The sequence below is a fragment of the Vicugna pacos genome, chromosome 1 (genome assembly GCF_048564905.1).
Source record: "Vicugna pacos chromosome 1, VicPac4, whole genome shotgun sequence".
NCBI lineage: Eukaryota > Metazoa > Chordata > Mammalia > Artiodactyla > Camelidae > Vicugna > Vicugna pacos.
In genome coordinates, this window is record NC_132987.1 from 82817281 (window position 1) to 82842874 (window position 25594).

General features: G+C 37.3%; 1 protein-coding gene across 50 annotated transcripts in view; it reads left to right on the forward strand.

Moving 5' to 3' along the window:
• The window catches only part of ABI3BP (ABI family member 3 binding protein), a 237934-nt gene that overhangs the window by 75516 nt on the left and 136824 nt on the right, over positions 1-25594 (forward strand). For all 50 annotated transcript variants that reach the window (XM_072966334.1, XM_072966368.1, XM_072966340.1 and 47 more), the window contains exons 3-6: positions 4473-4541; positions 9914-10046; positions 21621-21802; positions 22352-22407. In XM_072966334.1, the coding sequence (XP_072822435.1) occupies positions 4473-4541; positions 9914-10046; positions 21621-21802; positions 22352-22407 (440 nt within the window). The remainder of the gene's footprint in view (positions 1-4472; positions 4542-9913; positions 10047-21620; positions 21803-22351; positions 22408-25594) is intronic.

Genomic DNA, 25594 nt, shown 5'->3' on the forward strand with positions numbered 1-25594 from the left:
GCTGCCAGAATCAGCTTGTCAGTATATTTTATAGGATTTTTTGCATTAATATTTGTGAGCATGTATTGTTAAAGAAAAATTATTCAGTGACACTTGTTAAAGATGGCAAGGAAGACGATTCAGTGGGGAGGAGTTTCTTGCAATAGGTATAGGGTCTTTAGTTGGGGAGAGATTTGGCTCAACTCCAAATACAACATGGAGAAGTGGGAATTATAGCCAAGGAGTGAGTGGACAGAAAATTACTAAGAGGAAACATCAGGGGTCAGGGAGGATTCTGGCTAAACTGACCTAACAAGGTTCTTGTTGAAGGCAGGCCAGGGTGGTCAGGTGTTCAGGTATCACCTGTGAGGGGATGGAGGATGAGGAACCTGATTGATGGTCAGGTCTAGAAGATGGGGGATTCTGGCTGAACCATCTCAGCAGGACTCTTTCTAAAACTGGACCACATGGAAATAAACGTGGAAGCCCAAAAGTCAGGGTCTAGTTGAGCAGGAGCTCAGAAGAGCCTGATTTAAGTTTGGTCAAGGGAGAATCTTTGTCAGGATGGTGTGTGGTTTTCTTTTTTTGTGAATTTTTGCATTTTGAAACCTTTGGCACTTGCTTTTAAAAAAAAACGGTTTTGGACATTTTCCTTGTGGACTATGTCTTCAGGGCTCTTAGGATACAAACTTCTGCTTTTAAGACCCCATCATGATCAACATCATAGCTGCCATTGAATTAGAACTGTCTGTAATTAATCATCACTGAAAGCCCCATGAGCCCAGGTACTCTGATTTTTTCTATTTTGCACGTGAGGAAAGCGGGTGCACTGATGTTATGTACTTCTCTTCGCCTGGTAACTAGTTGAGTGGATTTGATTGCAGGCTCCAGAGTCCATGCTCTTATTCCCAGAAATTTAGTTTGACATGAAACCAAATTATTTAAAAAATGGCAGAGGTAAAATAAATTATTTTGTTTTTTCAAGCCCCTTACCTGATTTCCTTTTGGATCATCCTGGCTTGTTGGATGGTGGTTTTGTGGAAACTTGCATGGCAGGAAAAAAAAAATCTCCCTAGAATGACAGCATCCTAAAGCAGTGCGGCTTGTAGCACAGATGTCCTGTAATAAAAATGTGAGAATTAGGATTTATTGAGCAAAGTGATGATGGGAGGATTATTTGCATTACAAAAAAAAATCTAGGACTTTATAAAGGATTTCAGTAGAACCTTTCCTTAAGCAGGATGTTGTCCCTGTCCTCCACCATAGGGCATTTAAGATATGAAGCAAATCAGATGTACTTAGTGTGCAACATTGTATAGGCTTAACTGTCAGTAATGGAAAGTTTGTTAAGGTAATTGCATTCTATATAAGTTTTCTTAATAATACACATTTTCTAAATAAAGAAGTAGTAGATTTTGGCATGTGTTGCCAACATTTATAATCAGGCTACAGTGTATATATTTCCAGACCGCTACAAACCCTCAAAGAATTTCATAGTGCAGAACAGAAATAGAAATCCTGTTTTTCAGTTGTTTTATTTTTCCATGTCTGTGTTACCAACTGAGTGTAAAGGCTGCTGAAATACAAAATTTCAGCATCATTTGGAAGTTTTTAATGAGCAGTGAGAGCCAGCATATGCACCCAAGTCCTGACGTCGGTTCCAATTTGTAATTGGTTGTAATAGCCTATACTTTATGTGAAATGACTGCAATCGTTAACAAAAATTACTTTTAAATTGCTCATATAACCATATGTCTTGGGTAATGGCATACCATACGGGTTATGGTATGCCATATGGGTTATATGGGTTATTTTTCTAGTATTTCAGGACTTTTTAAACAACCAAGGCATAGTTGAATCAATGTGTATCAAGGAGGAAAATGAAAGGCTAGCCCTGAGCCACTGCCACAGTGGGAACAATTTTAGAAAAATGGGGATTTAGCTTTGTTTTCTAGAAGTGAATTCCAAAGACTTATTAAAAAGGGCATTTTGGGGACAAGATTAAGATAGCTACATAATTTGCAGTGAAATAAAAACACAGGGTCTATGGTTCAAAAACAAGGGGAAAGATGTCATTAAATGTACTGAAATATAAAGTTTTTTCCTTTCTCCCGCTTTTTCTCAACTCATCATGGTGCTATTTTATTTGCTATATAATGTCATTTAAGTAAAGAAAAATCAGGACTTTAAATTATTAGTATAAATATTACCATTATCTTTTGTGCAATGCCTGTTTTAAATGCAACTATAAGAGCCTTTAACTCCTAAGCAACAAAACTGAAATTACATAGTTTGCATTTTGCAGTTCATATGTGCCTACATACTATATTCTAGCCACACCAGCAGAAAGGCACAAAACTGAACTTTTTTGATACATGCGCATCCTACTAATACTCTGCTTGTGAGTGAGAGAGAACTGAAAAGAAGGAATCAGGTGTTGCTTTAACTTTCCCTTTTCCCTTTGGGTCATAATTTTCAGTGTAAGTGGTTGGCTAACACAGGGAAGAAATGTGAATAAGAAAGGATGTGATAGAATTCTTGGTCATTTTTGTTGCTTAAAATGCCATTGTCTTCTTTCTGCATCTGAAGCAAGTTCTGGTTCTGATGGAAAGTATGGCCTCACAGGGCTGTTGGTGTCCCCTCCCCAGGCTTGTACTCAGTCATCAATGCAATATGCTTACCGTACTCGGCCTCTGAGTCTTACTGGACTCCCACGCATCATGGGCCCTTTGGAATGCCATGCTAGTGGGCACCTTGAATGCTACATGTGGATGGAAGGAAGTACAGACATGCTCACGCTCATGACCCGTTGGATGGCCCTTTCAAAACACAAATTCAAAGATAAAAGTATTAAGAACTTCAAGATGGTGACAGCAGGCTATTCAACCAAGCATGGAACCCTTCTGAGCATGGGGTCCTATGTGACTGTACATGTTGTCCGTAAGGCTGCCTCTGCCTCAGAGACTGAGTCTGTAAGTTGGGGTGAGAATAGTACTTGTCAGTAGGATTGCCATGAGGAGTGATAAGTGATGACTGCAAAGTGCTGAACGAGTATCCAGCATGTGGAGAATACTCAGTACATGGTAGTTTCTTAATACCTGTATTGTTCCATATCCCAAATAAAATCCAAAAATGTTATTGTATTCCTACTAGACAACTTGACTTAGGTTGAGCTTTCCTTATATAACCTCTGCTAAGCAAGACAGGCTTTCAAACAGGTGAGACTGAAACACGGTGAACGTTCCTTGATCTGTGTTGCGGTCATTAGGCACCAATGCGATAAATGAGCAAAGCTCTGAGGTCAGTTCAAGAGGTTACCTGGTTTGCCTTTTGCAGTGGTAATTACTGTGGCGATTATAGCAAATAGGGCTCTGTGGGGTGTCCAGGAAAAAGACAAAGGCTCGAGTCATTAAACGTGATGGAATTGCCAGGTTGTCTCTGAGAATGAAGTCAGCCCTGTAAAGCCTTGGGCAGAGAAGGCCTCTGTTCCAAACACATCTTGGGAAAGGGGGAGAGGGGAGACATTTGAATAAAAACAAAACAAAGATATGAGATCTGCCTGGACAAGTAGAAGTGAACTCTGATTGACTCCAGCATCCAAATGAAGTTGGGTGTAGAATAAGGTTCAGGATCCAAAGTTACTGTAGAAATATTGTAAATAATACCCATCAACCAATTGATTAATCCAGTGGAACTGTTTATACAATGTTATTTTGTATGTCCAAAATGTCTTTGGCTTACGTATATACTGTGTATTTAAATCAACCATTCATCTTGGAAACATCAATTACAAAATTCTTTGATAAATTATTAGCCCTTGATTGAATTAGCACATATTGGTTGTTTAAATATTCTCTTTAAAAGCTAAATATTTTTAAAAGAGATTTTATATTTTCAATTGGTATATCTTGGGTGAAAATTAGGTCAACTTGTGACTTTGTCTAAAAATTGTTCATGAAAATGATTGGTTGGATATGGTAACGGGGTGAAAAATTATACAAACAGGATAAAAATAGGACATTATAAATATTCAGATCCCCAAGAAAGTGAATGATTTTAGATCATACAACAGATGACACCCATGTGTCCTGAGCAAGTAGGATTTTCCTTGATTTTGAAGCACCAGGCTGACCCTGCGTGAGGAATAGGGTAACAGAAGAGATATGAGCTGATTTTTCAAAAAAATCTCTTTACCAAGAAAAGGATTGATGAAACATGAAATCTGTGTCTGGCTTGATACTTTCTATGACCTCTCTCCCACTCCTGACCACTGGGTTTTGAAAGTCTGGATTTAATTTTCTTTTAAAAAACCCAATGGCTGAAACTATCCCAAGAAGGATGAACTTTTGGAATTCCTGGGCCCTCTCACCCACTGGTGCTGTGGGTACGATGACTAAAGCTGGGGAACATTGAGTCAGCAACGGATGTGCTGTCCTGAATGCTGCTTGTTCTCAGAGAATCTCACTGATAAATAATATGCTTACTGTTTCCAGATGCGGAGCCGAAGTATCTGATTGTTGTGCGACCTGCTCCTCCTCCCAGTCAAAAGAAGTCATGCTCAGGTATTTTTTTCTTTGATTTTTTTATTATTATCTTTAGACCATGCCTTTTCAAAATCCTCACCAAAATATTAGCAAATAGAATCCAACAACGTATAAAAAAGATTATACATCATGACCAAGTGGGGTTCATCCCAGGGACACAAGGGTGGTTCAACGTACACAAATCAATCAGTGTAATACATCACATCAACAAGAGAAAGGACAAAAACCACATGATCATCTCAATTGATGCAGAAAAAGCATTTGATAAAATCAACACCCATTTATGATAAAAACTCTCACCAAAGTAGGTATAGAAGGGACATATCTCAACATAATAAAAGCTATATATGACAAACCTACAGCCAGCATAGTACTCAACAGTGAAAAACTCAAAAGCTTCCCTCTAAAATCTGGGACAAGACAAGGATGCCCACTATCACCACTCCTATTCAACATAGTCTTGGAAGTCCTAACCACAGCAATCAGGCAAGAGAGAGAAATAAAAGGGATCCAAACTGGAAAAGAAGAGGTGAAAGTGTCACTATATGCCGACGACATGTTACTATATATAGACATGCCTTTTCGTCTCTGCTATCCATGGAGCCCAGGTGCCTTGGGGATGCCTTAGGGATGTAGATGGGAAGATGCACAGCGTTCAGCAGGCCCCCTGTCAATGGATGACCCTGCCTGGGGAGCAGCATAACCTGGTGGTAGGGGCTCCTGGGATTTATCCTGGCACCACCACGTACAAACTGCAGGAGATGAGGCAAGTTACTGAACCCCTCTGCTCTCCAGTCTGCTGCACAGTAGGGTCTTGGTGAGGACAAGTTCAGGGATGTGCGACATGCAGGACAGGCCTGGCCCATAGCCAGTGCTCGTGTAGAGTTCCCTCCCATTGGCCTGCCTCTATTTTGCGAAGTGTGAACACTTTCAGACTTTTGGGACAAAATTTGATGTTTAAACTTTGCTGAAGGAACTGTGAACATTTCAAAAGCGTAACTTATTTACATATGTGTTAAATGGGTGGGAACTTGGATTTTATTTACTCTTCATCCTTCTAAACTTCTTGTATTTAGTCAAACAAACAAACAAAAAAAGACTCTTTCATAAAACAGCAGCACAACACCCATCTTCCCAGGGCTGAGAAGACTTGAAATAGGAAAGAGGATATCGTGTGTATAAATAAGTAGAAACATTTCTGTATGACTAAAGGAAGACTGAAATCCTATGTTGTGTAAGTTTGGGAGTTGAGATTTGCAAATGTTAGCCACTATATATAAAAATAGATTAAAAACTTCTTCTATATTGCACAGGGAACTATATTCAATATCTTATAATAACCTTTAATAAAAATGAATATGAAAATGTATTATGTATATGCATAATTGGGACTTTGTGCTGTACACCAGAAATTGACCCATTGTAACTGGCTGTACTTCAATTTAAAAAAAAATCCTATGTTGTACCAATTTCACTGCTTAAATTTCTTCTCAGGTCAAATAAGCAAGCCCTTGCCGTTAGGAAGGACCAACAGAGCTGTGAATATGCTTTTTTTCCCCCCTTTTAAAGATTAAACTATAGTCAGTTTACAATGTGGTGTCAACTTCTGGTATACAAGGAAATTCCAAGGAAATTAGGAGCCCTTTGTCAGATGCCAGGTCAGATAGATGTATTTCTTATTATTTTACATCCACCTAGAAAAATGAATTTAAGCAAAACAGAACTAGACTCACAGACATAGAAAACAAACTTATGTTTACCAGGGAGAGGGGAAGGAGGTGGGAAGGGATAAATTGGGAGTTTGAGATTTGCAGATACTAACTAGTATATATAAAATAGATAAACAACAAGTTCATACTGTATATAGCACAGGGAACTATATTTAACATCTTGTGGTAACTTCCAGTGAAAAAGAATATGAAAACAAATATATGTATGTTCATGTATGACTGAAACATTATGCTGTACACCAGAAATTGACTCAACATTATAAACTGACTGTATACTTCAATAAAAGAAAAAAGTCCAGAACATGTTAGAGCAAAGGCAGTTAATCTGGGATCATTGCCCTTATTTGATGTGGCCACCCCAATAGTCACCCTATCCCAACCCAATGTTTAACCTTGATTAACTTGTGATTCATCAATATGCATTTGGATTAATTTCTTATTTTACTATGTTTCACATTAAATGCATCTGTATACATCATCTATACCAATGTTAATATTATCTCAAAAGTGAAACCTCAATTAAAAAAATCACCATATATACCTGCAAATACATTAGAATATTCAAGAAGTTGACTACTTTCTGGAAAAATGAGTTCTTGAGACATATCTCCAGCAGCTAAAACAAAGGAAAATAAGCAAGGAAGAATATAAAGTTTTTCAAGAATTACTTATAAAAATCACATATGGACTATGCAAGCAAAGGAACAGCTAACTACAAAAGTTACAAATAGTTCAGAGAATCAAGAATAGAAGAAAATCCGTATTTTGTGAAGGTAATTTGATTCTGATATCAGAACATGAAACAGATGACACAAAACAAAACCACAAACCAATTTTACTTGCTACTCTTGGCATCAAAACCATATTTTATTAAAATATAAATTACTAATTAAAAAGATTTCTGTGTACAGCAAAATGTTTCAGTCATACATATACATACATATATTCCTTTTCATATTCTTTTTCATTTGAATATGCTTTTAACATCTGATGCCACATCCTTCTAGCTCTGTAGATAGAGTTGATTCCAATGCTTTGCTTTTCTTTTTCATGTTCTAATGGGAACTGTTCTCCAAATAATTATTTCCTAATCATATTTATCTTTTATGGTACACTGGATGTCACACAGAAAAAAGGGGCCTTTTTTGTTTGTGATCTTTCTTTAATGGATGAGAAATGTGGGGGGAGCATACAGATACTCAAATACACTGAGCAAAGGAACCCTTCGCAGCTATGTGTCTGTCTCCTAGACGTATCAGCCATGCCTGGCTACCAGAAGTCATTTGCCACAGTTCCCTTTTCTCCTTCTGTGGGTTTCCACTTTTTAGAGAAGCAGTAAATGTTTGAGTGTTTTCAGGAATACAGATTCCTTTCCTAGGCCTCTTAGATTATCCCATAGTGCAAAGGAAATTTCAATCAGTACTTACAAGTTACTAATGATAGTTATCCAGGCAGCTTTCCATACATGTTTAAAAAAAAATGGACTCTCAATACTTTGATTTCAAAATATTTAGCAATAAAATCAGGAAGCATGTGTATAATTCTGTGAAATTCTGGCTTCATAGTCACTAAACTTTTTTTTTTAATACAAATGTGATCATAAAACAAATATACAAAAACAAGTAAGGAAAGTCAAGAGAGTCATTGCATCTTAGCAGCAGTTTATAACTTCATTTCATTTCACTTAGGGGCTTCAATGACACTGGCCTCAGAGATTATTTTTCACTATGTGATGACCAAGTCAGGAAATTGTTTCATCTTGCTCAGGATGTAATACCCCACCTTTCCTTTCAGGCAATGGATATCATTTTTGTTTTTGTAATCTGCAATTGAGTGATGTAATGAGTAATGGATTAGCTTCCATTCATTTTATATTTGTGTTTGCCGTGTAAATTTTAATTATTTAATCATCTTCATATTAAGATCCAAACATTGTGAAATAACTATTTGATGGTCATGTAGACCTTGGGTTCCCCTTGGGAACGAAAAATAAATCTTTTCTCTAAGTGGCATTATCTTTATTTATTTTTAGCTAAGACAGCGACGTAGTAAAAAGAAAACCAGGTTACAATTCAGGAGACCTGGATTCAAGTCTTGATTTTGCTCTCAGTGTGACACTGAATGCCCTTGAAACTATTCTGGGCCTTGTTTTTCATCTATAAAATGAGACAGTTACATTACACTAGTGAAAATCAACTCAGGGGCAGAAAAACCATATCAGAATCACCACAGGGCTTTTTCAAACTACACGTGCCCCCTGCCCTCACCTCAGATTCTAATCTACCGTCCTTGGGGGCCAGACTTAAACCCACTGAATACCAATCACATGAAGTACTATTACAAGTGGAGCTGGAAAAATTTACAGAGAAGTATAATTGCATGTTTGCAACCAACTGGTCAATAACCAGCCTTGAAAATTATTTTAAATATCTTTTAAAAATTCATCTATGTCACAATGAAGTAACTTGCCACCACCAGGTTATGTATATCATTGTCACAGAGGGCTTTTCTACAGGAGTAGCAATTTGTACAACTTACACTTAACAGAAGCATTAAGCATGGCACAGTTTTCCAGGGTGTTGGGTTCAGATAACATTCCCTGAGGTCCACAAGCTCCCACCTACTTTATAAAGGCCACAGGCCTTCTTGCTGTTTGGCTCTTACTGCAGTAGGTGGAGATAACACAAGTTCTTCTTATAGCAAATGCAACGTACATAGTCTCATGAAATGACAGGGGGAATCAATGGAAATACAAACCATATATAGTGTATGTTAGTTCTATGTAGTTTTTTATTGAATTTTAAATTAATTAATCATATTGGATTTTTATTTACCCTAAAAATTTTTTTTTGAGCCAGTGTTATTTTCTATGATGAGGATCTTCCCTCTTCTTTTTCACTGTCCTCTCATTCCTGTAGTTTCAAATATTTCTGAAAATGCAAGTGTCTGCCCTTCTGTATACCTGGAAAGAATCTATAGTGAATTATCAGCATCACTCTTGGCATTGCCCAAATCCAGTTAGTCTCATCAGAACAACTGTGCTTCCTGTATTGTTTCTACTCTTCTGACATTATTAAAAATACGTGCACCTTCTGGGTTTAGATATTCACTGCTTTAAAAAAAAAAAAAAGCTATTGCAATGACCTGATGAGGGATTTTACACTTCCAAATAGGTTTAAATATATATATATATTTGACCTACATATATATATATATATATGATCTACAACCTAGATGGAAGCTTTCTTTTATTCTAAGATGTTATTTCACACTAATTCATAGTCCTAAACAAATAAGCATAATTTTATTTTGACTATAAAAGACGAGAAGTGAGTGTGTATATACTGATACGTATATGTATGTGTGTTTAATTTATTCCGCTTTGTATTCATCCCTGACCCACAAGAAAATAAAAGGTAGGAATGGATATAGTTTACACACTTACACACGCACACAAACACACATAAATCTCAAAAAATACTTCTTCTGTTTCGTGCTTAAATTCATGGGCAAAACATTAGCGATATTTATGCACTGTATGAAAGGAGCTTAGTGCTTTCACATTCTTTATCATCTTGCTAAATCATCTTTATGCATTTTACCCAAATCATGAAAATATAGAAAATATTACCAGAATTAACCTGTCCGTTACCTCCACAGGGAAAGCACGGTCTCGCAAGCCTCTCCAGCTGGTGGTTGGCACCCTGACACCGAGCTCAGTCTTCCTGTCCTGGGGCTTCCTCATCAACCCTAACCACGACTGGACGTTGCCAAGTCAATGTCCCAATGACAGGTAATGCACCGTAATGAAGGGTTTTGTTTTGCATCTGAAAATTGGCACTTGTTTTCAATAGGATCTGCATATGCTTTAGAATAATGTGTAAATACTGGGGGCATCAGTATTTACAGATGCCGATTGGCTGTGGAGCCTGTTCTAGGTGTGAGGGGCCTGAGTTCGTTAGTCAGGGCCCCTGCCATTCCGGGAGTTATCATCTACCTGAATAGAAAACACATGCAAGTACTTTTCCTTTCCAAAGAATAAACTAGAAGGGAAAATAAGCCAACTAGCAAGCGGAGCTATCAGAGGTAAGTGCAATAAAAGCTCAGAGGATGAGGCTGAAAGCGATTAGGAGAGGCTGCTAAAAGTTGCAAAAGTTGATCTTGGGTTTGCAAAGGATGTATCTTTGATTTGACAATTGAAGAAGAGCTAAAAACGGTAGTTCTCTGAGTGTGATCCCGAAACCGAGCAGCATCAGCATCACCATCACTTGGGAACTTGTCAAAAATGGAAATTCCCACTGAATCAGAGACTCCGAGGGTGGGGCCAAGTCATTTGTGTTTTAATAAGCCCTCCAATTGATTCTGATCCCCACCTAAGTTTAGGAATCACTGGCTTAGAAAACCAGAGAGAGACACACAGGAGAAATGTAGGTACAGGGAAAATACAGTTGGAAATGAAGCTACCATCTTCTTTGGCAGAACAAAATAAGAAAAGTCTAAGTATACTTTAAAATTACTGTCATTCATCCATCCAGCACACGTAGTTGGTATTGTCTATGTGCTGGGTGCTGTGCTAAATGACCCATGATTCTAAATTGGGTATGAAATGATACTTGCTTGTCATAAATATTTACTACATGAGCTTCAAAATTCAAAACTTTGTATCTGACATTCAAAAAGTTCAGTCTTCAACCAAAGCATTTTTATTCAAAAAGTTTTTTATTTTAAGTATTCAGAGTGATTTTTAAATTTAAAAAAATTGTTTCCTTCCCTTCTTAAATTAAAGACTTGTTATTGAGATATAATTTAAACCCAGTCAAATGCACAGATCTTAGGTATCCAGTTTAATCACTTACAAAAAAAGGTGTATAATCATTTACTCTATACCCTATCAAGAAATAGAACACTTTCATCACCCCAGAAAGCACTAGAGGGTTTGTCTACTCTAGAATTCCATATAAATAGAATCATAGACTATGTTCTCTTTTTGTGTCTGTCTTATTTATTCAGCATGTTTTTGAGTTTCATTCATTATGTTGCAAGTATCAATAGTTAATCCCCCTTTTCATTCCTGTGTAGTATTCTATTATGGGACTATTTCACAATGTATTGGTCCATTTTCTTGCTGGTGGACACCTGAATTCTATAAATATTTTTGTATAAGACTCTTGTGGACATATCTTTTAATTTCTTTTAGATAAATACCTAGAAAGTAGAATTGCTATGTCACAGGGAAGATGTGTATTTGGTGTTTTTTTTTTTGGCCTAATTTTTTCATTTAAATTCCCACAAGCAGTGCATGAGAATTCTGATTGCTCCACATCCTTAACAACATTTCATGTCATCAACATTTTTCATTTTAGCTATTCTAGTGCAGTCATTTCTCATTACCATTTTAATATGCATTTCCCTTATACTAAAGAAATTGAAAATTTTTTCATGTACTTTTGGGCCATATATCTTTTTTGTAGTGCTTTATTTTTATTTGTGTAAGTTGGATGAAAAAGAAAGAGCTTTAAAAATGTTTACAAGTTCTCAGAAGTACCTTTCATGTGACTTTGATTAGGAAATCTAAACTGAGAAAGGAAAAAAATTAAAATTTCCTTCATATGCCCATAGTTCTGAAGGAAGAAATTCTTGGAAAAAAGACATGTAGAGGATATGCCAAGACTAAATTTTTTGAAAAATAATTTTGAGCTATTTCAAAGAATACGAAATATTTCTTATTTCACCCACTGCTAAACCCATAACTTACTTGTTTGGAAAATGGATTCTTGAAAGAACTTGCTTTCTTGTGATAACTCCAGTTTCTAGTGGATTGTTCCAGGGTGCCAGTGCTGAGAAAACAAACATTTATGGGTTGCTTTCTTTTTCCTCTTCATTTTTTTTAAGTCTCTTATTAAAAAGAAAAAAGGAAAAAAGGGAAAGAATGGGTGGGTGGGAAAGAAGGAAAGAAGAAAGGATGAAAGGAGATTTGATACCCTTGTAACAAACGTAGCTAATGTTAATGGTTACTTGCTTGATATATCCACTTGCAAATTCACATAGTGTAATTTGGATATGATTTCTTCCCCTATCAAGTCTTTCCTTCAATTTCACTTGGTCCTGCTGACCTCTTCATGAAAGAACTTACTCTAATTGGTAGATGTTGCTCTGGTCTGACAGCACAAAGAGATAATGCACGTGGAAAAGGAGCAGGAACAGATGGCCTGGTGGAGCTACAATTTTATCCAAGGCAATTGACTTGAAGGCCCCAGATACTCAGACCATGGGTGTACCGGCCCTCCCCACTCTTGCCCATACACTCTGGCTCAGTTCTTCTCATCAGATAGATGGACTCGTGCATGTCAAATCACAATATATTTAAAAACAATAATTCCACCTAGAATAAAATTTTCTTTAAATGATTCAATAGTTACATGTCAAGATGCTTGCCAACTTCCAAATCTGAGTGAGTAGGAAAATCTTTGACAGCAATAGGGAAATGTTAGGACACACGTACATGGGGAGAATTAAATGGTAATGACACAAAGCATTTGGAGTGCTTGTGAATTTCATTTACCCATGACCTCCTTTCTCCCTAATTAGAATAGTTAATAAAGAGCTGACATTTTAAAGTCTTTGTGGTATTTGAGGGAAAAAAATAGTAGTCCTTATTTAAAAGCTCTGGAAATACAGTACACATGATAAACACCCAAATAAATCCAACCAGAACAATTCTCAATTAGTGTAATGAGATGCAGACCTAGAGAAATCCACACTTACATGATTATGCAGATGATTCTTTCAGAATTCAGACTCCTCCAGTAGGTTAGAAAAAGCAATAATAGTTAGAGGGAATGATTCCTTCTTGAAAATTGGAAAATTAATACAGCTCAAGTTTTCCTTCAGAAACAAATCCTGACAAAACCATGGGAATCCGAATGCCCTTGGCTGGCTACAGGAACACCACCCAGTGTCATTTTAACTCATTTAACTCTAATATTTGGCACCATGTGTAAAGTCTGATTTCTTTAAATGAAAATCATTTCACATTGGTTCATATAGCTTCATATATCCTATGCAAATGTAAATAATTTACTGGAAAAGTTTTTACATTATACTTTGAGTTTTGACTTTATATATCAAAGCTCTTGTGTAGTGAGTTTCCAATGAGAAAATTGCTGTTTTCTGTTGTATTTGTTTTAAGCTTGGAACCATTAATGAAATGTCACTTTATCCTTTGTGGTACGTTTCCATTCCTATTTCCATAGGGTCCCCGTGGGTCGCCCATGTTTTTAGATCCTTTTTGGAGTTCACATTGGCGAAAAGATGTACTTCACTGACAGTTTTTATTCTTAATGGGCTTTGAAAGGAAGAATGTATGCGTTTGTCCCCAATATATCTAAGGTCAAAAGAAAGCTCTCCAAATTGGCCCAGATGAAGAGTAAAACCTCAATTTATTTCACCATTAATAGCATATTTTTCCTTCCCCTGTTTCCAACTTGTTAGTGTTCAAGATTGCTTTAGTTCTCACTCCTTTGCCAACTTATTAAAGCTTTACGATTCGTTTAGAAATCATTTTCGCATTTTCTAATACTTTGACATTGCACTTACTTGCTTTTAAAGTAGAATGAAGGTCCTCCTTTTTGGCTGGTCCAGAGCTGACTCTGGCTTTCCTTTTCTTTATCCCAAGTTTTTTTAAGAAGCAAATCTTTTCATCGTCTGGGAATCTCACTTGATTGGGCCCAGCCCCTTGCTACCCGTTTGTCTTGCTGTGTAAATTTGAAGCTCCATGAAGACAAGGGACCATGTGTATCTTAATCACCGTTATCTCCCCAGTCCCTGGCCAGCAGCTAGCACATAGTAGGACTTCAGTAAATGCATGCTGAATAAAAAATTGTGACTTGTCAGCATTTTTACGTTTATGTCTCACCATTAATCCAACTCATACTTTTTTTGTGGTATCAGTTCCCTTGTCTTATTACTTTGTGAGGAACTGTAATGCTTGCACTCTCCCTAATTTGAAACTTCATTCACTTTTTATTTTTCATCTCCTATAGTATTGAGACCCCGAGTTATATAGTTTTTGCCCTTGAGAATTACCCATATCAGTATCTTCATCTTCTACTTCTCCATTTTCACATCAGTAATTCCAAGCCAGGTACTGTTTACCTTTCTTTTCATGTCCCAACCCATCCTGCATCTGCAACACTAAAGAAATTTTGGCTATCTGCCATCAGCTCATTCTTTCATCCCAGATTTATCTTTACCTCTCTTCTGTTCTTACCAAGGAATATTCCTTTTGGGGGGGGGAGTAATTAGGTTTATTTGTTTATTTTTTAACAGAGGTACCAGGGATTGAACCCAGGACCTAGTGCATGGCAAGTGTGTACTCTACCACTGAGCTATACCCACCCCTACCCCAGAGCACATTTCCGACTTCAGACACTGCTCATCATCCCACCCCTTCCACATTCTGAAAGACTTTGCCTTTTCACATTTGCCTCTTCTCTGATACTGATGCCCTGCCTCTGGCTGTCAGACATGCTCAAGATGTCCCTACCCCAAACAGCATCTTCTGTTGACCCTGTTATAGCTTCCAGGCTGCTTTGCACTCTCTTTTCTTAATCCTGAAGCTTCTCAGACTGATCTGCTCTCATAGTCTTGATTGCTGTATAGTCCAGTCTTCATTCCCTTTCGCTGGTTTCCATCCTCTTTTTACCTTTCCGCTGAAATTTCTCTTGGTGATCAATTGCTGGATCCAGGAGAGTTTTCTCAGTTCTTAACCTTTTAAACCTCTTTTATGGAATGTTTGGCCATCCTCCCATTCCTAAACTCTTTCTTTCATTGAAATTTTTAGATTTTTCTCTTACCCTCTTCCTCTTCTCTTTTGCTTACTTGTTATCCCATCTCAGATGTGGAGTAGAGATCTACCCTTACCTATAAGCCATGTCTTTAACTATCACCTCTGTGTAGAACAATGATTCTCAAACTTTGATGTGCTTGCAAATTGGGGGGATGTTGTTAAAATGCAGGTTCTGATTCTTAGGCCTGAGGAAGAGCCTAAGATTGTACATTTCTAAGAGCTCCCAGGAATGTCTGATGTTGCTCTTCTGTGGGGAATAGTAGGGGTGTTGAAGATGGAAATAACTTACAATGCTGAACCTCTGACCTTGACCCGTTTCCAAAGTTCTGAGAGTGTATTTTCAGTTGTCTGTGGACTGTTTTCATTAGAATGACCAGGTAACAGTGTTCAGCACCTCAACTCAAGCTAAATGCATGTTTTCAGTACTACTACCAGAACTCCTTTTTCATCACTGTAACTTCCCTCTTCTCAAGTGTGAAAACTGATTTTTATTTACACTTTCCTTGCGTAAAGAGTCTTGTCTTGTCAACTGTTTCATAGAAATAGAACTTTGATCTGTTCCATTTTTCCCCCTTCATTCTATTTCTTCTGTAATTCACTCCTTCGTCATCCTATGTCTGAACTACAGCATATTGAGATTCCTCCCTCCTGTTTTCCTCTAATTCTTCCACTGCTGATAAATCAGCCTTCCTTCACCGCTGCTAACTTTATTTACCTGTTGAAGAATCTCTACCAGCTCCCCACTGCCTGGTAAAAGAAATCATAGAATCTCTCCAAGAATCTATCTCAAGGAATATGTGAGTCATGCTCCTGAGATGAGGTTTACATTTGGCCTACTCTGCTTTCCCTGCATCTGGGTAGAAAGTCCTGCTTTAAATCATCCCACGGGGATGGGATTTACAACGCAGCCTGTCCAGTTTACAAGTTCGGGCTGCAGGGTGCCAAACCCAGACACCCTCGGCACTCTCTCCTTTTCATCCTGCCTTCTTTAGTCATGTTCACATGTGCATCTGCCTCCCCAACTCCCCATCCTGTGAGCTCATTTTTGAAGTCATGCCTGGTGTCTTACTCGTCTTCCATCACACACACAACCTAGCATCACATGTTATAACAGTAGGTCTAAACGTGCATAAATGAACAAGCAAGTGAAATGTCAAGAATGAGCCTTGAAAAAAATCTAGCCTGTCCATTCAACCCTTGAACATTCTCTGCAACATCTCTTGTCCGGAGGCCACAGTGACCACCTCCAGGGGTGGTAACACAGCATGAATGCTCGGGGTGTAAATTCTTGTCAGACTGACCCAAGTTCAAACTTCTGCTCTATTAGCCGAGTGTCCTCGGACAGGTGACTGAAATGCTTTAAGCCTTGGTTTTCTCATCTATAAAATGAGGATAATAACAGTAGTGTTTCATAGGGGTGTCAGAATTAAATGAGATGACACATGTAAAATGAAGCTATGCTAACATAGCATCTGGCATGCAGTGAACACTCTGGAAGTGGGGCCGTTTGCTGCTAGACTTCTTGATGGTTTTGATGTTAATTACCTTCTGTGATAATTGCCACTTCAGATGAGCGATTCCATTTTAGATAGCGTTAAAATCTCTAGAAACGTCTTTCTTTTGTTGAGCTTAAACCAGCCAGCAGTGGGTGATAAAGAGATTTGGGGAAATGGTTTTACTGGTGTGAAAGTTATTACAAGAGTCCAGAGATAGTACAGACCTGAACTGGGCCCTTGAGTGCTGCTTCGGAGTAGAGGATGGCCGAGCACGGGGGTTTCATCCAGGGAAGCGTGACTGCACTTGCAAACTGATTGGACCGGGGCAGGAGGAACGTGGCATCAACAGGAATAGGAAGAGATTTGGGAAAGATGGGTCGATTTTAAGGCAGTTATGAAATTCTTGGATGATTAAATCACTGGATTTGATCATGAGGTTTTCCTCTACTAACAGGTCAGACACTAGACTGCAAAGAAATATAGGCATTATGGGGGGGGAAGAAAAGGGAAGAAAGGAGATGACTTTTGAGAAATTGTGTTTTAAAAGATAAAGGCAGGGATAAGAAGTATTAATTTTATTTTTGCTTTGATGTAATGGAAAACATTTTAACAGCGTTTTGAGTCAGAGAAGACTTCTTGAAGAATTGAGAGAAAGGATGCAAGAGTGGATGGAATAAGAAAATGGAATAAAATTACCAAGACACTTATTTTTTAGAAGAAGGAAGAATCCTGGAATCAGAGAGGCACATGGGGAGAGTGAAGGGGGAGAGAGAGTCTTTGAGAGGAAGGAAGTGGGGACTGAATTTGTCAGCAGTCATAGTCTCAGTAAGGCAAGAAGCAAGGATATGGACAACAGGGGCAGCAGGAAGTGTCCTTTGACATGAAGAGAGCAGAAAAATGTGTGTGTGGAATCTGTTTTAGGAAATATAGTAATTAATCACATAGAAATTAAAAAAATACTGAAAAAAGTAGACAAAGTCCCAAAGATGGCCAACTGTGTGCATCTATCCAGGCTAGTCTGTGAAAGATTCAATTTCTTTTGACATTATTCACTCTCTCCACTTGGTATAATTCAATGCCAGTTACATCATATATTTTATTTATGGGGTCTCTAGCCTGTGTTCTGCCTCTGTGTTTTATTAGAATAGAATGCCTCATATGTAGCTAGAATAAAATTTTAGAAGCAAAAGATTGTCTAATCCACCCCCCTGTTTTTCAGAGTAGAAAACTGATGTGTAAGTGGGTGGAGAGCCTTTATGGAGGTTGTGCTACTAGCTTGCAGCTGGCAAATATCCAAGTCAAGCCATTCTCTGCCTTCCCTATTACATTCTGAGAAACCATGGATTTTTAAGTTACAACAATCATCGTTAATTTTGAAACTATTGGGGAGATCTGAGCACAGAATACTATCAGTTGAACCAAGCACTAACCTCAGCAGTTCTTTACCACTTAATTAAGATATGAGATGCTCTTGTTTCTAAAATCCAAATTGCTAGGCAGGCTTTCTGGAGGTCTGCTCTGATGACACACACTGGCTGCTACTTCTATCTTTAATAGACTCGTTGCCTCTCCATGCACTTGTGCCCAAATTTAATTAACCACAGAAGAAAGTACAATCAACATTCAATCCTGAATGTCCTCAGACAGTAGTGGGAAGTCTGTGGTTATACGGCATGATAAATAAATACACAATAAGACAAAAAACAAAAAGCCTTGACTAATGTTAAAAGGACTTCTGATTCCTTTTACTTTGCTTCCATCCTGGGTTGTTTTTACCTGTCTTTTTCCATCTCCTTTTGCCTAGCACCGCAGTAGAAAAATAGTCCAATGCAATACAAGAGAGATTAGCTTAGGAGTCAAAAAACAGTCATTTGGTTGGCTCTGTCACTGATGACCAGACTTTAGATACTTCCTGGCCTCTCTTTTTCTTCTATAATAATTCTTGCTCTGCTCATCTTAGACTTCATTACATGGATAAACGGAAATAAATTAAAAAATCTTAAGCCCTCTGCAAAAGTACAATATAGGCATATATTGTACTTTCCTTCTATTTGCATTGATTGTATAAGAATGCTGAATCCTGGTAAGTGAAATCTCACGCAATGCCATATTGCAAAATATAATTGTAGACCTACTGGCTTAAATGAGTATTTTTTGGTGATGGAGTTTTTTGGCCATGTAGAGCAATTATATTCTAATTTTAGAACGATCCTTTGAGCACCTAAGTATCCGGTCTGTTCATTCCACAGTATTTACGGAGTACCTACTCTGTGCTAGGTTGTATAGCACTGTTTATTATAAGACCTATATTTTGCCTTAAAATCAAGAAAATTTATTTCACCACTGAAGAGCTGGGTAGTCTTGTTTACCATCTCTTTTAAAATCTAGAACTTGCCTATTTTATACCATTACCAATTAAGCCAGTGTTGATGAGGGGAAACTAACTGAAGCAGAGGAGGTTTGGCTGCCTTTATATTTATTTTTCCTGACAAACTTGGTACAAGAGAGGGTATTTAGAAAACTCTGTGATCAAAATTTTAAAAATTTACAGGCTGGATTTTTTTTAACATGTTCTTAGAACATTTCTGTCTCATTTTAATCCTAGGAAGATGATAGAAAATCAAACTTACCAGGAATCCTGGAATCTGACCTTTGGTAATTCTGTTAGCAATGCCCCCTACCCCAACCCGGCTCATGCAAGCAATTCAGGACGTCAGAAGTATGTCCAGACTAGAGAAGTTTAGTGGTGGAGCCCATCTGGTCGGATTTCAGCTTCTCTGAACCTCCCTCAAGTCCTGTAATAACCAGGGCAGGGAAAAAACAACAACAAAAATTCCATGTGACATACTTGTCATCAAATGTGTTTCAGAAGTCACTGTTGATGTTTTAACTCACAGCACACAGGATTAGTATTGTATAACATTTGTTCCCAGTAGCAGTTAGTGTTTTGGTTGGAACAGCCTCCTTCCCTCATTCTGACGTTTGTGACTTGGGAATGGGGGATTGGAGCCCAGAGAGCTGCTCTTACTAGAGAGAAGCAAGCCGATGAATGATTTCAAGCATTTCAGTGGTTTGTGACCAGTAAGATAGTGGGCTGAAAATACAAATGCATCTCTTCTCTGCACTTAATGCAACTGTAGCCCCTTGCTGACCTCACGGGCATGCAACGCATACAGTTTCATAGGTTTCACCACTTAAAAGGGCCCATGCTTGCTTTAATGCTCTATTGTCACTGTCTTAAAAGTCTTCATCCCTTTTGAATAAGGGACCCCATGTTTTTCATCTTGCAATGACCCCCATAAATTATGTGGCCAGTCCTGGCCCTTGTTTCCAGAGATTTTTGATAATTTTTTTTGTATCTAGAACTTGTACCTGACACTTAGGACACAATAAATGTTTTTAGCATGAGTAAACAAGACTTTTAAGTCTTTAAATAAAAGTAATTGACCTGAATCTTAATCCATTTAATTTTGCTGGGTTGAGGAGTCAGGGAAAGGTACTAAATTTTTGAGAGAAAATTTAAAACGTACAAAAAGAATCTAAAATAGTATAACAAACACATGTTTCTATCATGATACATGACAGCTATTTTCTTCTATTTACTTAGTTTATATATATATATATATATATTTATATATATATATTATATATTATATTATTATATTATATAATATATATTATATATATATATATATATATAAATATATATATATTTTTTTTTTTTTAGCAGAAGTAATGGGAATTGAATCTAGGACCTCATGCATGCTAAGCATGCCCTGTACAACTGAGCTATAGCCTCTCCCCTCTGTTTACTTAAAATGTTTGTTTAAGAATAAAAAAAACAGATCAGGTTTATCTGTTGGCCCCACCTCTAGTCTCATTCAGCTTCCTACTTGCCCATCGGGAGCCAAACCACGACCGTGTTTGTCATCGCTTTCCACTGCTAGGAGTAATCCATGGTAACGTACTTGGTCTGAGTGTTTTAATATTTGTGTAAATGGTATGAAACTACATGTATCCTTTTGTCATTTGCTATTTTCCTTCAAAGTTTTGCTTGTGAAATCTATCCATATTGCTACATGTAGCTCTAGTTTAATCATTCTCATTACCCTGTACAGTAGCAATGCAACCCCTTTTCCTGACTTGCTGCCCCATCAGTGGGCTGTTTAGAACAGAGCCAGAGGAGTCATCTTCTATTCTGGTTCTGCTGCTGCTGTTGGTGAAATCACCAGCTGGGTGATGCTGGGCAAGCTAAGTGATGTTTCTGATACTCTTGTTTTCACATTTGTAAATTGGGACACACAATTTCTACCAGTCAAGGTGTTTTTGTGGCAAATAAATGAGAAAATATATTGAAGACCTACCATGTGATAAAGGTGCAAAAAAGTAGTGGTGAGGATTATCATTACTTTGCTGTGTGTACGTCTGAATGTTATAAAGCCCTAAGCACATGTGTAGCAGTGATCTTGAGTTTACATTATTTGATTTTTCTCTTTGTACCCTTAGCTTGGCTATTGGTCTTGATCCTTTTTTTTAATAATAAGGAAATGTCACCCTTGAAGTGCTGTCCTGGATGTGTCTTAGAGTCTATGCTTCTCCTTTTACAAGTACCTCTAACACACCTTCCATGGAGTTAAAAGGCTTAAACTCATACACTCATGAAACTATAATGTTAACTAGTTATAAAAATATGCCTGTGTTCTTCTCTATGCATAACAGAAAAAAACAAACATCTACTGTTTTCCAACCTTCATTTTGCAAAGTAGCAAATAATAGAACTGAGAGATCTGGAGTTTTGTCTGACTGTGACTATGCTGTATCTGGTCCCTAACTTGCTATGAGAAATTAAAAACTTAAGAACACACTGAGCAATTTTTTTCATATTCTTTGCAAATTTTAAAAAATCTAAACAGAAGCCAATATTAAATCTTCAGAGTAGATGGGAGTCTGTGATGTGTGAAGAAATTTGAAGTAGATTCTGAATCTCCTTGTGGTTTCATAGCATATTTTGGTTATTCAACAGATTTTATACAATCCGCTATAGAGAAAAGGATAAGGAAAAGAAATGGATTTTTCAGCTCTGTCCAGCCACTGAAACAATCGTGGAAAATCTAAAGCCTGACACGGTTTATGAATTTGGAGTGAAAGACAATGTAGAAGGTGGAATTTGGAGTAAGATTTTTAATCACAAGACTATTGTTGGAAGTAAGTATCTAGAATTATTTGAGTGAGCTTTCTGTAATTTTCCCCCTAATTTCCAAATTTTTAATTATTTCATTAGCTGTATACTATGATATGAGTTAATTCCCATCAGGTATATTTGAGAAAATATAATGAACAGAATTGGAACATTGGTATTTCAGAATCTTTTTTTATAGTGAGCGGGTTTTTAAAAAAAGAATAAATGATAAGCTAGTACTTCACAAGAACAAATCATTGAACAGTTTATTGACATTGTCATATTTTAAATCAGTCTCAGACCTGTGAACACTAACTGAGCCAAAAAACCCTCCTGTGTGCAAATGTCCAGTTAGAAAGCTGGGCCAGTGGAAATGAACACGCAGAGCTTGGGGGCCCGGCTTTCATCCTGTGTGTCTTCTTCCGATCACTGGGATCAGTGTTTGAAATGACAGCAAATAAAATACTAGGCTCAAGTTAGAGCAGGAGTCGTAGTTGTCTTCAGAACGATTAGGAAGGCCTGATTTAGGAGTAAGAAGAATGAAAAGCATGTCATTCTCCTCTTGTTTTTGTCAGGTAAAAGCAAAGTAAATGGGAAAATCCAGAGCACCTACGACCAGGTCCACACGGTGGTATGTACCAGCTTACTTTCAAGAACATTTAAAAAAAGTTGTGTCTGCGTTGTACTTTTTATTTGAATAAGGAAATAGTCCTATGATGAGGTATTGAAACTGAGTTAACTGCCTAGCTGTAGGGTGCTGGGTCAAGTACACTGTTTCAGGAATTAGTTTCTTTTTCAGAAAATGGAGGTGGAAGTATGAGACCAGATCATCTCTAATTTGTTCAAAGTTCTAAAATTCTGATGTTCAGTCTAGCTAGCTGTCCGGTTTTTCGGGATTCCAGGTATTTTGAGGTTATGCTTACTATCTCCTGTCCTGTGGGATGTTTTTTTTACTATAACATGTTTCGAGAGTGAACTAGTACATGCTCTCCTTAAACTGTGATTGTTCAAATCTTTCCTCTATTTTCTATCATTTCCTACTTACAAGCAGCTCGTTTGGTTTTGTAATATGCCCAGTCTCTATTCGGTGCAGTAAAGGTTTGTATATTTCACGTGCCAGTCTAGAACCCTTTCCCCTGTCTAGAACCCTCTTCTCTCTCACCCCAGAAACTCAGCCCCCGTTCTCCTCTTTCCCTCCGCTTTTCACAGCCTGTTCTCAGGACACATCGTATCAGTTACATACTGCCTGTTACAAAAGTAAGCCATTGTCATAATCATCACAGATATGTTTGCCTTTTAAATCACATGCCTAATTATAAAGTGAAGGATATTATGTCACTGAGCGGGTAGAGGAGGCACTTTGGTGAGAAAACGGGAATTTGATGCTGTCTTTGGTCCCTGCGAATTGGGAGTATCTGGCCAGGGAACAGGCACACGAACAGGCAAAGACTCTACTCATGATTACAGATTTGCTCTATTCAATGTGTATGTGATGTATGTGGATGGATAGCTTTTTATGCCTAATTAAATAGTACACAGAATAACCCACTGCTCATGCAGCCGAGTTGTGGAAAAAGTTAGTACATACCTCACTGAATCTTAAAAAAATGCAAAATTTTCTCAGTGAGAGAAAATGGGTTTGGATAAAATAGAGCTGAGAATTATTCCTGATATGGCAAGTGTTTCTTGGGTTTGACTTGGCAGAAAAGTGTGTACGTTGGAAAATTATTAACAAATCATGATTATTAGATTATTAGGATTGCCCAGGAAAGTATTTTGACATATTTCAAATCATAACGTAAGGAAGGAGATTGTAGATAAATTCCCAGGCCTGGACCAATTCATTCATTTTTCTTCCTTCCTTCCTCTCTTTCCCTCTCTCAGTTTATTTTCCTAATTATCTGATATTTGAAGATTTATAATATATAAAATGCAAAAAGAAATATTAACAAAATTACCTGTAACACTGCCAAATAAAGACCTGTATAAAACCATTTATGGTCTATTGTTAAAACTTTAGAACGTTGGCTTTTTTTTTTTCCAAGCATGTTTTCATTATAAAATTAGAATCTCATGCTATGGCATATATATATGTGTGTGTGTGTGTGTACGCAATTTTATCTCACTGCTTTCACTTAGCCAAAATATGGCATAGCATGTGTCATGTCATTAAATGCTCTTCATATACATAATTTCAAGTGCTATGTATTACAAAATCTAAATACACTTGAGCTGCTCGATTTCCAATTTGTAGACATTTATTTCTAATAGTTTAATTGTAAGTGATGTTATGGTGAACATTTATGATCATAAATTTCTGTTCACATTTCTGATTGTTTCCTTAAAATAGATACTTAGAATGTCATCAGTTAGTAATGGTAGCAGTTTAGATTTTTAACATTTTTTAAACTTCCTAATATGTTTGGTCAAATTTCTTTCCAAAAAGGTTTTTATCAATTTACAGTCTTGCCAGCAGTGTATCAGAGTATTCTTGCTCTAGTACCCTAATCACAGCATTACATGTTTCTATCACTAAATTTTCGGCTAATGCAATCGTGTAAAATGGTTTTTAAGTTCTGTTTCTGATTGCTGACAAAGCAGCACTTTACTTATTTATTAGCCATCTGTATTTTCCATTTAATGACTTTAGTTTCACTTCTTTGTTTATTGGGTGTCTCATGTTTTTTTTTTTAATTGAATAGTTAGAAGACATTACAAAGAACATAGACTCTTTGTGATCTCATCTAGAAACATTCTCACATTTGTTATCAATTTCATTTATGGGAATTTTTGAAATAGGCAAGTCTTACTTTGCTTAATCAAATTACTTGTCTTTTCTGTTGGCATATCTTCAGTTGCCTTATATTTTAGAAAGCCCTTCCCTATCCAGAGATCAGATAAATATTTCCCCCTTTTTTTTTTAGTTTTATAAGTGGTTTGATTTTGTAATAAACTCAAAAATATGTGGATTTTATTTTGCTGTATTACACTTAGTAAGGTTCTATATTGACGAGGTTATATATTTTTTCCAAATAATGAACCAGTTGGCTTAGCACCAAGTATTCAGTTGTGCCATTCTCTAAGGTCCTTTTGGCTTTGTCTCTCTTAAATCCAATCACAGGGAATAGAGTTGTTCTTCCAGTCTCTTCTAGAACAATCCTCACTGTTGTTGTGAATGGTTGCCTAGGAAGCATATCTTATCTCCCACCCTCTTGGCTCTCATGCTTTGTCTTACATGTGACTCGGTGATGTCATTTCTTTCATTCCGTCTTTTCAGCAGTCATATCCCAATATGGGTATTTCTTTTGGCAGAATATTTCATTTAGGATGAGTTACTCAGCAGGATTGGGAAAGATGATTGACGTTTTACTCCCAAGAAATTTAATATCCTTTCCACATCGTAAATAGCCATGACAAGAAGGTCCAGGAAGAAACTTCCTGCATCGATGACACAGAGCCAGACGTTTTATCACTTCAAGCTGTGAGGCGGAGTACCCCCAACTCCAGCCAGCTCTCATGAGCTGTGGTCTGAAACTCTTGGTTATTTCCAAAGGAAAACCCGAATTAATTGAAAAGATATTTTAAGGTTTCTCTGTGAGGCTTTCTTTTTACCTTCTGGACAGCAGGAAACATGTCTCCCAAACTGCCTTCTGTGCTCTTAGGTAACTCTGGAACATGGGAAAGTTGAAAAGGGAACCACTTGTCAGAGTCTTTGACCATCTTACACAACCACTTAGAATTGATTCTGAAAGTTGATTTGATTAGAAGTATATTTTAATCCAAATAAAGTCGTTATCAATCCAAATGTTTACTCAATT